This window comes from Lytechinus variegatus, chromosome 16, assembly GCF_018143015.1.
Source record: "Lytechinus variegatus isolate NC3 chromosome 16, Lvar_3.0, whole genome shotgun sequence".
NCBI classification, from domain to species: domain Eukaryota; kingdom Metazoa; phylum Echinodermata; class Echinoidea; order Temnopleuroida; family Toxopneustidae; genus Lytechinus; species Lytechinus variegatus.
The window spans coordinates 25,008,012-25,023,094 of NC_054755.1; the positions used below are offsets into that span (position 1 = coordinate 25,008,012).

A 15,083-nucleotide genomic window follows, 5' to 3' on the forward strand; every position below is an offset into this window, starting at 1 on the left:
AAATTTGACTACTAAACCAGCCCCCCCCCCATGTCAAGGATTAAATTTTTGGAAAAAAAAGCATATAAAAATAGATATAGTTATTGCATATCAGAATATTATTTTTTCTTGATGTTTTCTCAAAACTCTTAGCTGTTATTGATGAATTCTTTCTTGAAACAAAAATAAGCAATTTATCCAAACATGTCAGTTTCATTTTGTAGACATATGCATTGAATTTACCAATTCAGAATATAAGGTATGCAATCTTTCATAAATGTTGATTTTTATCACTGGTGGATCTGGGGGAGGGCACATCTAGCTCAACCCCCCCCCCCCTTTGGGAGCTACAGTCAAGATGTAATGAAAATATGCAATTTTCATCAAAGAATGCCCCCCCCCCCGGTAAGGCCCTTTTTTTGCTTGACAAATTTTCATCTGAAAATGTGCCCCCCCCCCCCCCCCGGATAAATCCTGGATCCACCACCCCTGGTTTTGATTAAGTTTACATGTATTTTCATTTTGAAAAAAAAAATTCCAAGAGATTTATAAACAGCATGATTTACACTGAGCATTTCATACAATTTGTGCAGAAGAAATATTATCTTGAGAAATTTGGTTATTAAATTATGGAAGATATCTTTTGGAAATGAAATTACTTTATTGCAGTTATGTCTTACATTGTATTGTCATTTTACTTGATAGAAATTCATTATTTTTTATAACCATGACAGTGTTATAAATTCATATTTGCTAAATTGTAATAATCATTTTGATGTTCCTTCATCTTCATGAAAGTATGAATTCTAGTCATTTCTGCTCAGACTGCCCAATGAAATGGTTACAAAGGGCCTAAGCATCCCTTGTCATTTTTCAATAATTAGTTAAGTCAGTAGTCAAGTAAGGGGTCAGACAGTTTGGCTGTATTATATTTGTTTAATTGTCTTACTAGTGTCAATTTACTAAACTTTTTCTGCTTGTGATTGAACCACCAAATTGCCAGATAGTACCATTTTGTTGGGCAGACATTAATATTGACTAGAGAACTTACTTTCCAAACCAACCTAAAGATAATATGATACTTCATGTATTACAGGGGTATATTGCCTCCATTCCATTGTTGGGATGTATGCTATGGGCTGGGTAATATCATCTAACTTGTCCTGGAATAATCATTCTCTATAACAAGTTCACAGACAAACAGAGATTCCACTTCAGCAACTCTCAGTTGAACATCAACATTCCTGGCATTGGTGGGGGAAGCAAAAAATTTTAGGGGGAACTGCCAAAATCTTTTGACCCCCCCCCCCCCGAAAAAAAAAGATAGTGACCAAATAATATCTTGGGGGGACACAGGAAACAAAATTGAAAATTGACAAGCCAAAAAAATTAAAAAATAAGGTTATCAACAAAAAATTGAGGGGATGGAATCGCCCCTCCCCACCTCAAATTTAGGGGATACCCCCCCACCTATTAGGGGGATAATGATGCCTGGTTGGGAGATCTGCGAAAGGCATGCTATAACATTCACTTCAGTTCCATTTCCTTTTATGTTTTTTCCTCTTAGTGAGCATCTCCAAGTGTTCATATTTTTTCAGTGTCCTTTTTTAGATTTATCAAACTCAGTTTTATTACCTGATAAAATTCTATCCCAAGAATTGAACACTTTGATCAAATTTGGAAGTTCAACTTAATGTAACTGACAATATATAACTGAAAATATATAATAAAAGGCAAAATAATAATTATGAGAAAAATAATAAAGAAAAACAGTTACTCAAATCAAATTCACTCAAAACCATACACTAATGTACTCTCCTCAAAAATCAGTTCTCACTTTTAGGTATTGATCATTCATTCAGTCAATAAAATAATAAAAACAGAGACAGGAGGTCCTCCTCAAAATAAACACAAACACAGTGTCTCACACACTACACATTAAGAGTAAAATCAGTTTGTATCTTTCGTGGGATTTGTCTTTATGTAAATCTGGATTCTTCTTGTTAGTAGGGCCTTAGGTCACTCTGACTTGAACTTAAAACTTCCAATCTCAAGAAGGCAAGATATCTCAGTAGATAGTCATTGTCAAGATGTTTAGGAGTTCAATCTGGAGGTGAGGTTATTCATGATGGCATCTGATATTCTGGCAAAAAGAATGAGAAATAAAAAAGTGCATAAATACAATTATTTATTTTTCAATGCAAATTAAATAAACGAGTCATTCAAGATAGTGTGTATTTTTTAGAGGGGGGGGGGGGGATGATGGCATATTTTAGTCCAAATTATTTTTATCTTCATTTTTTCCACTTTGTATTACCATTTATTCAAAAATTGCAATAAACATATTAATAATGAGTTTTAATCTAGTTGGCAAAAGAAAAACCAGTGGCGGCGGCAGTGCAAAGAAAATGCCAGTAAAAAGCAATAAAGCACTGTGTCTGAGTGACTGACACCACGGCACTGACAGTGAGGTGAATGTACTTCATTTTCCAGTGCATGCACATTATTGCCCCATCATATTCACTCGTTTTCAGAAAATATTTAGTTATTCCTCATATGACCATGATTATCTCCTTCATGTCTGGTGTTTATTCATGATTTTAAATTCAGGAAATCATTTAGCAAACAAAGAAAACAAAGCATTTCTTGACTGTGATTCCGTGTGATTCAAGTTCTATTTCATTTCTGTGTATCACACGTACGCACGTACGTGACGTAATCGTGATCTCTAATCTGCTAATTGTTATGTTAATTAATCATCCCGTGCGCGCGATTAAAATGGCTCGAAATTCGACCAAATTCAAGGGCAGCTCAGCTTGTAAACCTCACTGAGAAGGGCTTCCACAGCCTTTGCGATTCCCCGCGCTGCAATTTAACTGCAAGACACAGAAAGGAAATCAATTCAAGTTTCACAATCAACAGAAAATCCAGAACCCTTCGAGACCCATTTTGCAAGAAATACAACTAAATAAGGTAAGAATTGAGAGCAACTCACGACACTTTTGACTTACCGACACTTTCATGGTTATTTTTGGAAGATTTCATGGAATTTGGGCACGAAAATGACTTCGGTAGCTCGCGAAAGTCCTATGCATTACGATGACATATTTTTCATCGCACGGAGGACAATCACAAAGAGAAAATATCATATTCATCCGCGCTGACAGGGGCTTAATTTTGACGATATCGCATCGCTATGCGATTTCACTCATTGACAAGCGGACGAAACTTACGTACAAATTTTGAGCACTTCCGCGACAGCGCCATCTAGTGACTACGGCCGTGCCTAAGTCTGTACTTGATGGAAGGTAATTTCATTGCACGTAGCCTTCTGCCATAGTCCATATCCTTCAGGGTTGGTACTAGCTTGGTTGCTCGTCGCTGGACTTTCTCAATAGCCTTCAGGTCAGAGGTATATCTTGGGTACCATATCCCATTTGCATATTCCAGAATTGGTCTCACAAGTGACTTGTATAACCTCTTGATGTTGTCTTTGTCTCTATGCACAAAGGTTCGTCGAATCGTAGCAAGCACACGGTTTGCTTTCAAGACTGCACTGGCTACATGGGAGTGGAAATTCAGTTGAGAGTCCATGATGACTCCCAAGTCTCTTTCCTCTGAAACTTCCTCCAGCATATCTCCATCTAGATGATACTGATGATGGGAATTTTGATGACCAAGATGGAGGTATCTGCACTTTGCTGTATTGAACTGAAGCTGCCACATCTTGGACCACTTAGCTAAGTTGTCTAAGTCAGCTTGCAGCTGTCACAGTCCTCCTCCATTCTGATCTCTCTGAACAGTTTCATCATCATATCTAACTTTATCGATACTTTACTACTGCTTACTACCTCAGGCAGATCATTGATGAACACAACAAAGACCATCGGTCCGAGAACACTACCTTGAGGCACGCCACTTCTAACAGGTAACCATTGTGATGATTTTCCATTGATGACAACTCTCTGCCTGCGGTGAGTCAAGAAACTATAAAGCCATTTCTCCAGACTACCTGCTATACCATAAGATCTTAGCTTGCTCATTAGTCGTTCATGTGGCACAGAGTCGAAAGCCTTACAAAAGTCAAGGTAGATGGCATCGATTTCACATCCTTTATCAAGAGAGGCAGTCCACAATTCCATGACCTCTAGCAGTTGCGTAATACAAGACCTTCCTGGAAGAAATCCATGTTGTGCATCACACAATAAATCATTCTGAATTAGTTGCTTGAGGATGGCGTCACGCACAACAGATTCCATCACCTTGCTGATAACTGAGGTCAGGCTTATTGGTCTGTAGTTTTCCACTGCATCCTTCTTTCCTTTCTTGTGAATAGGTGTGATGTTAGCATCTTTCCATGATTGTGGAAGACATCCTTCTTTCAAGGACTTTCTGAAGATAAGCGCAAGAGGTATGCAAATTGTTCCAGCAGTTTCTTTGAGAACTCTGGGGTGAAATCCATCAGGCCCAGATGATTTTGAACACTTCAGTAATTTCAGTTTGTTCTTCACAGTACTTGTGGTAATGTCCAAGTCGGTTAAGAGATTACCTTTGTGTCTGTCTACCAAAGTTGGGATCTGCTGCACATTTTCATCTGTAAATACACTGTTGAAAAAAAGGTTAAAGAGTTCAGCTTTGTCCTCATCCTTCTCAGCAGTGATTCCGTCTTGATTTTTCATGACCCCAAATTAGCTTTGCATTTTCGTGAGCTATTTGCATATCTCCAGAAAGCTTTGGGGTTAGACTTGATATTGTCGGCAATGTCCTTTTCAAATTCCTGGGAAGATTCCTTGTCATCTTTCGAAATTTAATAGCTTCTTCTCTTGATCGCAGATAATCTACATCATCGCCACTTTTACGAAATTTTTTCCAAGATCTATGTTTCTTCTGTTGTCTGAGAGCTTCTTTTGTCATCCAGACTTTCTTCTTCTTTAGTCTAACCCCTGTGGTCTTGGGGATGTGGCGGTCTATTGCTGCTTGATAGGTGATTGAGAAGAAGTTCCACGACTCATCTACATTCATGGACTCCAATTCACTATACCAATCTTTGTCAATGATGGTATCATTTATTGCCTGGTAGTCACCTTTATGGTATCGATACCTTTCCTCTTTTCTCAATGTCTGTTCTGCGTATAAATTTACATTAATAAGGATACATTGGTGATCGCTTAAACCTAGGCCAGGCAGGTAAGATATATTTCCAATCATTCCTTCTTCATTGGTGATCAAAAGGTCCAGTATATGTGGTTGTTGTCCTGTCCGTATCGTGTGTACTCATCTATATGCTGATGAAGGAAACAGTCACTCAAGCAGTCGATAAACTTCTGTTCATGCGAAAGATGGGATGTCCAGTTCTCCCAGTTGATGTTTGGTAATTAAAGTCACCAACGATGATCAGGTGCGAAGGATTGCTATCTGCAACTTTATACAGCAGCTCAGTCACCATATCAGTATTTGAATTATCTCTGTTAGAAGTTGGACTGCGGTAGATGCCTCCCAGAATTAATGAGTCCATTCCTTTCAGCCTCATATTTACCCACACACATTCATCAAAGCTTGACTCAAAACTTATTTCCTTGACCAAACTAGCATAGTGTTTGTGCACATACAACAAGACCCCTCTTACATCTTCTTTGTCAATATTTGAAAATTGGACATAGTCTTCAAGCTGATAATTTTGCACAGTCGGCTTGATATCATAATTTTTGGGTAGGCATTCACAGATAACAACAATATCAGCTGCACATTGTTCCAGAAGCAGAGAGAGTTCATCCAGTTTGTTAAGTAGACAGTCACTATTGGTATACAAAATTTTCAAATGTCCAATGATAGAGTCGACACCTGCTTTTCTGTGCACCTAACCAAACTCTCTTCAGTTACTGTATCATCATTATTCGAGTGCATATCATTAGATTCGTCTGCTTCTGTTTCAGAATCATCCAAGTCAGTTTCTTCTGTTTCTGAATTATCATCAGTTTCTCCATTCTCTGTATCTGCTTCTTCAGAGCTATTTCCCTCATCATCTGTATCAGTGTTATCCGAGTCAATTTCTCTTCTTACTTTATTTGCAATATCAGAGTCATTATCTCCACATTCTGACACATTTGAGACAATTGCCTCAGTTTCTCTGTCTCCATCATGGTCATCTACAAGTACATCCATAGGGTCTGAGTCTACTTCTCTAGACCATGATTTCTGTGTTTGGAATGTCAGATTTAAGATCTCCACTGTCTGCAGTATTTGCATGAGTTTCACTATCATACGAAATGTCAACAAGTGTGTCATGTGCAGTACAAGCACCATTTGAAAGGATTTCTCCAATATCTGTGTCTTTAAAATCAAAGTCCATTTCCTCAGTGTTTTTTGCATTGGATTCCTCTATATCTCTCTCCATTTCTTCATCAGTTTTGACTATTTCTTTCTCGTTATCTGCAACAAACTCCTCAATTTCTTCATCTGTTTTTGCTCTATATTCCTTGATTTCTTTCTTCATTTCTGCATGAGATATGTTAACTTCTGTCTCCATTTCTGCATAAGACTCTTCTATTTTTGCACGGGTTTTGATTATTTCTTTCTTCACTTCTGCATCAAAGTCGACAATTTCTTTTTCCATTTCTGAGTCAGACTCATCTATTTCTTTCTCCAATCTGGCATTGGATTCCTCTATTTCTTTCTCCATTTTTGCATTCCATTCCTCAATTGCTTTCATTTTGGCATTAGATTTGACTATTTCTTTATCTATTTCTGTCATAGAGTCTTCTCTTTCTTCAGCATTGGAATCGTCTATTTCTTTTTCATTTTCTGCATCAGATTCGATTTCCTTTTCCATCTTCGTATTGGATAGGTCTATCTCTTTCTTCATTTCTTCGTCAGTTTTGACAAATTTGTTCTCCATTTCTGCATCAGGTTCCTTCATTTTTTTACCCATTTCGGCATTGAACTTGTCTATTTCTTTCTCGATTTCTGTGTCAGATTCGTATATTTCTTTCTCCTTTTCTGCATGAGATTTGTCTATTTCTTTTTCCATTTCTTCATCACTTTCCACAATTTCTTTTGCTAATTCTGCATAGGATTTGTCTATTTCTTTCTCTATTTCCGTGTCAGATTCCTCAAATTCATCTACTTGTCGGTTCTGTCGGGTCCCGATGCATGAGAAAAATGGGTGCCATGCGTGAGTTCGTGAGACGGACCCTGAATGCGTGAGTCTCACGCACAATGCGTGAGACTTGGTAGCTCTGCGCTTAGCCTTAGGCTATAGCAGGGATTCTCAAATGGTGGCGCGCGCGCCACTTGTGGCGCACCGAGCCTTGCGGAGTGGCGCTTGGGAGTTGGTATAAAAAAAGTAAAAATAAGAAAAATTGGGGAAATAAAAATGTATCTACCAGTAACCTGGAAATAAGGATTTGGTGATCATTTTAATACAAACAAAAACAAAAACTCTTTACTTGACACTTAATTGCTTATTGATTTCCTCAAATTTTGTCCAATTTAGCACTCGATAACCCCTATTATGGATGGTGTTCTCCTTTTTATTTATTCTTACAAAGTTTATGTGCCACAGAAGTGATATGAAAACCCCGTTTGTAGGCGATAAATTTTGCATTTCCAGAGTATAAGTTTTGGTTAAGAGTTAAACATCAAATAATGTGATATTTAAAGAACATCCTGATCATAATAGATTATGAATTTGGGACATAACAAGCAGAAACCTTGTTTCCGGAGCCGATTGAAATCCGAAGTTGTAAAAGTGAAATATATGTATGCTCAGATGTATTGCTTGCCGTGATTGTCTGCATGCACTCTTGCTAAAGACGAACTGAATGAATAATACTGCACGTGAGTTGTAGAGAAAGATGGGCAGTTTGGGGCGCTAGGGCAGTGTAACGCATAATTTTCAGCCCTTGCAAAATCGGGGAACGTAACTTTAGCCACTGGGGTACAGATTGGGGGCCCCATGTGTTTCACGGCAAGAAACAGAAAAGGAGAAAGGGAAAGAAAAGAAAGGGAACGAGTGGAATTATCTTAATATTATGTCAAAATATATATTTTTGTATTGAAAAGTTCAATATTTTTACTTCAGCTGCCATATCTAGCCCTCTTGATTTTTTTACCCATTACGCCACTTGCTTCAGCCAATAGATCTGGTGCAGAACAGTCTGAACTAGTGGTATCATTGGTATGTTGTGAACAAGTCACTGGTCATTTTTCTTTTAATATTAATATTGTGTAGTTTGTTGGCATTTGTATTTTTTCTGTTGATATCTATTGCAGCATATCTGCATGGGCAATTTAAAAGGCCTCATATTCCAAAACTTCTGGGGGCTCTGCCCCCTCGACCCCCATCAGGGGCCTCTGGACCCCCTCCGCTGATATTGCGTAATGGATAGTGGAGCATTACCGATTCTCAACAAGAAATGTGGCGCTTCCAAAAAAGTAATTGAGAATGGCTGCGCTATAGCATATCATAAAAGATGAGCGACATGAATGACAGTCCTTGGAAAGACCCTTTCGTGCAATCGGCCTCTGGACCTTACGACGTAATTTGGCATACAGTACTCACCTGACAAGCGTGAAGTATGGTCAAAATAATTCTCCGAATAAATAGTTAAAACAGAAATCAAGCACTTAGTGACTTACCATGATTATATGGATGAAGGAACATGGCAAGACTTCCATATGTCCCCTCCACTAAAATTGAAAAAAAAAATATCTAAGAGATTCAAGAAGGAAAAGTCGGATACATACCAAAATATGGCTTTATTCCGTCAAAAATTCGAGTGTGTGTAATTCCCCATGGCATCGGTTTATTTAGTCAGAAAAATAAATGCCCAATACTCTTGGAGAGTAGACTAGTCGTAATATCGGTTGATAATTGTTATGAAACCCATGGCTTTCAACAATTCCTGCTAAAAAGTGCTAGCTCAGTGAGTAAGGCGACAGACTGGAGATGCTTCGTTCTGCAGCGAGAGGTTCGAATCCAAGTTCCCACCGGAAGTAAGAAGAAAAAAAAGAAGAAAAAAGAGAAAGACAGAAGGGGGTTTTGGGGAAGTAATTTTTTTAAATTAGTGGAGGGGACATATGGAAGTCTTTCCGTACTTGAATAGAAAGATGATGAAAAATGGTAAAAACACATTTTCAAAGTCTTAATCTAAAAATAATAAAATAGGCCTAGCCTAGGTCAAAATAGCTCATCAGTGATTTTGTTGATTTCTCAACTTTTCCCATAGAAAGAAAACACACGTTCGGTAATACGATACCTTTATCAGGTGACCAAAATATTTCACATCCGAAGAGGGGTCCGATTGGAAGCTAATATCAAATGGAAAAATGATTTCGGCAAATTTTGTACATATTTATATTTTGTAGGTAGGGCCTAATTGTGTATTTATGGTGAAAGTTTGGTGAATTTTATGAGAATAATAGGCCCTATTTTTAAAATGATTGAATTCATGAAAAGTGTTCGGTAATACAATCCACTACCATACTTTAGATCGGATAAAACGGGGAAGTGAATTTGCGCGACAGCCGAGGTAAGTCACTGTTTTTGTTCCTTTTAACTTGATTTTTGTCAGTTCTTGGCAATTAATGCCAAGAGGGAATATTAATTTGCATTTTGTTCACGTTAACTTTCAAAAATTTTTATTCATTAAAGACAAAAATTGAAGAGCCTCAATGGGGGGATTTTGCATTGCAAGTCCCCTAAATATGGTGGCTGCACGATAGCCAGCCATCTGTGTACGAGGAGAGATTTTAAAAAAAAATGTTAAAAAACTCCTTGAAACAGACGGCTGCCAACTGTCTAGCCCGGGCTAGCCAGGCGGCTTCTAGAAAATCATTTACTGACGTAGGCTTAGTCTTTAGAACGCAATGATGATGATTTTTTTATACACTGTCATATACTTCTTCATCAAAGTTTGGAAGCGGTACGTACATGTAGATGACACATTTACGCATACGGTAGATCCGCTGCCGATGGCCTTTTTGAGTCATGATATGAATTCACAGCACAGCAGCCATTCATTTGTTTCACCTAAATCACAATGCATCGGACTACACAGAGCGTCTGCAACGTTGGCGAAGAACCAAAGGAAACAAGGTGGTGGCGTAAACATCGGGCAAGTCTCTTCCGTCTTGTCATGATATTTTTCTCATTTTTGTCTCACTAGCTCACCTGCGTAGCAGAGTGAGACTACAGGCGCGGCTTTTCCGACGGCGGCGTTAACATCAAATCTTAACCTGAGGTTAAGTTTTTGAAATGACATCATAACTTAAAAAGTATATGGACCTAGTTCATGAAACTTGGCCATAAGGTTAATCAATTATTACTGAACATCCTATGAGAGTTTCATGTCACATGACCAAGGTCAAAGGTCATTTAGGGTCAATGAACTTAGACCATGTTGGGGGAATCAACATCAAAATCTTAAATGTCATCATAACTTCGGAAATATATGGACCTAGGTCATTAAACTGGGACATAAGATAATGAAGTATCACCAAACATCCTGCATGAGTTTCACGGCACATGACTAAGGTCAAAGGTCATTTGGGGTCAATGAACTTTGGCCGATTAGGGGATATCTATTGAATTACAATCAAAACTTCAAAAGTTTTTGGATCTGATTCATGAAACTTGGACATCCTGTGCTAGTTTCAGGTCACATGATCAAGGTCAAAGGTCATTTAGGGTCAATAAACTTTGGTCGAATTAGTGGTATTTGTTGAATTACCATCATAACTTTGAAAGTATATTGGTCTAGTTCATAAAACTTGGACACACATAAATGGACATGTGGGGCTAATATGTATTCAGAAGATATCACCGAAACCTGATCTGTTTGAACCAAACAGAAGTGAAAATTTGTCCTTTTACTAACAAATTACAGAGTTACTCCAAATTTTAGGAAATATGAACATTTTAAGAGCCTTTCCTGAGTATGAACCATGAATTTTGACAGTTTTATGAGAGATTTCTGCTAGGATTTAGCCAAGCTTCGTTCTCGCAGCCAGTAGAGAATTTACCACGTGGGTTTTGTGGCTGTACTGTATATACTCTAGTAACACGTGCGATTCATTCGTGTGTGTTCTGTGTGTGAATGACAGAATTTTTCGGGGGGGGGGGGGGAATGGTTTGCAGTGAATTTGACAATTTCTGGAAAAATTATTGGCTCAACAATGGTTTTTATTTTGCTGGTCATGTCGGACCCTTAAAATCTTGCTATTTTTGGAAAAATTACTGGCCCGACAAATGACAATGATATTTTTAATGGTCATGTCGGACCAGTAAATCTTCCTATTTCTGAAAATCTACTGGCCCGACAGCGATTTTTACCGGTCTGGGACCGTCGGACCGCCGCTAGTTTCGAGCCCTGCCTTTAGTTTTATGTATCATTCGCCAATATTTATTATTATCTTGATTTTGGGTAATATAGCTACATTGGGCAAGCAATTCTCACAGTAGAATGACCAAAATTAGGGTCGATATGATATTGACCCTAATTTTGGTGTTGGCACTGGCAGTGGCAGGCAAGATAATCACTTTAGAAAAAGAAATGCAATAACAAGGTAGATCAGTTCATGTCAAAGAGAGAAAAATTTCAACGGTTTATATTTCAGCGATATAAACCGTGTTATAGACCACAAAATAATTGCTTTATTTTTGATAAAATGATTTTATTTCAGCTGGTCAAATGCTGATTTTAATTATTAAAGGTCAAGTCCACCTCAGAAAAATGTTGATTGAAATCAATAGAGAAAAATCAGACAAGCGCAATGCTCAAAATTTCATCAAAATCGGATGTAAAATAAGAAAGTTATGACATTTCAAAGTTTCGCTTATTTTCAACAAAATAGTTATACGAACAAGCCTGTTTACATCCAAATGAGGGAGTCGATGATGTCACTCACTATTTCTTTTGTTTTTTATTGTTTGAGTTATACAATATTTCAATTTTTACGAATTTGACGATTAGGACCTCCTTGCCTGAAGCACAAATTGTTAAAATAATGGAATTCCACCTGTTCAGGGAGGAATGAAACTTTATTTCACATGACCATGACGAGAAAATAAAAATATTTCATATTTCATATAATAAAATACAAAAGAAATAGTGAGTGAGTGATGTCATCAACTCTCTCATTTGGATGTAACTGGCTCGTTCATATAACTATTTTGTTGAAAATAAGCGAAACTTTAAAATGCTATATAATTTCTTATTTTACATCCGATTTTGATGAAATTTTCAGTGTTATGCTTGTTGAAATTTTTTCTTTTTATTCAAATCAAGTTTTTGTTGGGGTGGACTTGTCCTTTAATATCAAAAATTTTAATGTAGAAATCAGTAAATAATGATAATTAACTTACCAAATTGACCTCTTTCTGCTCATAACATCGGACGTCTTTGCACAGTTGTGTGTGACTTTGTTCTGAAAAATGAGCGCGCATGCGTCATGAGCATGCATTTCCAATTCAATCGGCCGATATATCTGATATTTGGGATCGTGCCATATTTGGAAGGGCATCAAATTTCTCGCCGTAAGGAACTCCCATGGAGGCCATTGCAAATTTTTTTTGCGATAGATCGAACATGTGCGATCTCGGCAGGGATATTTCTGACCTAAATCACTTCCCCTTCTTTATATACAAGATTTTTTTATCATCGATCTTTTGGAGTCCATAATTAACGAGGGTCATAAGAATCTCTGAAAGTCAAAATCATGGATTTTACCCCTTGATTTGATTTCTGGAATATTTTTTTTGAGCAGCAACTTGGAGCTACTGTGTGTGTAGTTCAATAGCAGGTATGTTCATTTATATTTATGCATGCAAGTCTCTGTGGTAATGGAGAGGGAGTTGAAGTCATTTTCGTCCGATGTTTGGAACCGTCTGATGTTTTGGGACTTTACTCTAGATCTAAATGTGCTTTTTGGGATACCATGTACAAGCATTTTGCTTTTCGGTGTCCCAAACCATAATTTGATTTTATCATCCATTGTACATTGCTATTTTGATATGTGTTTTATGGTTGAATAAATAAATACAAACAAATACAAATATTGGTTTGACCCTTTTGGCCGAAAATTGTGGGTTTATTTAAGAAATACAATTGCACTTAAAGGGTGGTCTAGGCTGAAAATATTCATAGCTTAATACACAGAGTAGAACTCACTGAGCAAAACGCTGAAAATTTCATCAAAATCGGATAACAAATAATAAAGTTATTGAAGTTTAAAGTTTAGCAATATTTTGTGAAAACAGTCGTCATGAATATTCATTAGGCGAGCTGATGATGTCACATCTCCACTTTCCGTTTTCTTATGTGATCATATTTTTTTCATTATTTCATACTTGTGTGAATAAAATGTCTCCCTTATAATGAAATAAGTTGCAGCAATAAATATCTAATGCACTAAATCAGTTGTCAATCCAATTTTTCTAGTTCTTGGAGGAAAAAATTTGAATAAACCTAATTTCATATAATAAAATACAAAAGAACAAGTGGAGACGTGACATCATCAGCCCACCTAATGAATATTCATGACGACTGTTTTTACAAATATTACTAAACTTTGAAATTCAATAACTTTGCTATTTGTTGTCCGATTTTGACGAAATTTTCGGCATTTTGCTTTGTGAATTCTGCTCTATTTTTTAAGCTATAAATACTTTCAGCCTGGACCACCCCTTTGCACAGGAAAACAAAAGTAGAGGAGCATTTACTCACAGTCTGTTATTGTCGCCATTCTCGCCATGAGTATAGAGGGCGACAATAGAATAAGCAGTGCTAACTTAGACAAAAAAATACTTGCATCAGCTGATAAATATCGTGAATTTTGATATCATAAATTCACGTGATACACCATATCGAGCCCCCTCAAAACTTTTGGCTCATTACGCCACTGGGACAACCCCTTCAACAAAACAAACAAAAATCAACTTTGAGCGGCCAATTGGGGAAAATAAGGGTGATAAAATTGTTTCCCCCCCCCCCCTTATTGGCGGAAGCTGGATCCACCCCTGGAAGGAATGGGGGGGGGGGATGACGGAATCATGCCTCCAGCCTTCAATACATCTGAAATAGCCCAGTCTCTTTTTGGTGTTAAAGTTTGCAAAACTTGTGATTGTATTATAAGCTGCTAGGTTAAAGAAGTTCAACAATCCTATGTTGAAATTTGAAATATTGATATGTTTCATCGTGTTTCGTTATCACAAATATAATTTCATGTTAATAAAGGTTTCACTTTCTGTTTAGTTTCATTCTTACAATTCTTTCTTTTATTTGGCAGAAAACCGGACGACCAGACAACATCTCTCTTCAGTCTTTGTATACACTGTAAATCTTCATTTACTGAAGTGGAACGGTGAGACTCCCAACATGAATTCATCAGAAAGTGTTACAGCTGGGACTCCCAACATGAATTCATCAGAAAGTGTTACAGCTGGGACTCCCAACATGAATTCATCAGAAAGTGCTACGGGTGGGACTTCTAACATGACTACATCAGAAAGCGCTACAGGTGAGACTCGAAACATGAATACATCAGAAAGCGCTGCAGGTGAGACTCCAAACAGGAATACATCAGAAAGCACTGCAGGTGAGACTCCAAACTGGAATACATCAGAAAGCGCTGCAGGTGAGACTCCAAACATGAATACATCAGAAAGAGGTACAGGTGGGACTCCCAACATGAATTCATCAGAAAGCGCTACGGGTGGGACTTCTAACACGACTACATCAGAAAGCGCTACAGGTGAGACTCGAAACATGAATACATCAGAAAGCGCTGCAGGTGAGACTCGAAACATGAATACATCAGAAAGCGCTGCAGGTGAGACTCCAAACAGGAATACATTAGAAAGCGCTGCAGGTGAGACTCCAAACATGAATACATCAGAAAGAGGTACAGGTGGGACTCCCAACATGAATTCATCAGGAAGCGCTACGGGTGGGACTCCTAACATGAATACATCAGAAAGCGCTAAAGGTGACACTCGAAACATGAATACATCAGAAAGCGCTGCAGGTGAGACTCCAAACATGAATACATCAGAAAGAGGTATGGGTGGGACTCCCTACATGAGTACCGGTACATCAGAAATGTGT

General features: G+C 37.7%; 1 protein-coding gene and 1 long non-coding RNA gene across 2 annotated transcripts; both read right to left on the reverse strand.

The window, feature by feature from the left end:
* Positions 1 to 1,957: 1,957 nt before the first annotated feature.
* Positions 1,958 to 3,028, reverse strand: LOC121430089. Its single transcript, XR_005972001.1, has 2 exons — positions 2,991 to 3,028; positions 1,958 to 2,122 (listed from the first exon to the last, which is right to left on the reverse strand). It is a non-coding gene; the product is annotated as an uncharacterized LOC121430089 (long non-coding RNA).
* Positions 3,029 to 6,160: 3,132 nt separating this feature from the next.
* LOC121429521 (nuclear matrix constituent protein 1a-like) lies at positions 6,161 to 7,100 on the reverse strand. Its single transcript, XM_041626580.1, has one exon. It carries the CDS (start codon positions 7,004 to 7,006, stop codon positions 6,161 to 6,163), a length of 846 nt encoding a protein of 281 aa, XP_041482514.1. The 5' UTR covers positions 7,007 to 7,100.
* Positions 7,101 to 15,083: the final 7,983 nt, after the last annotated feature.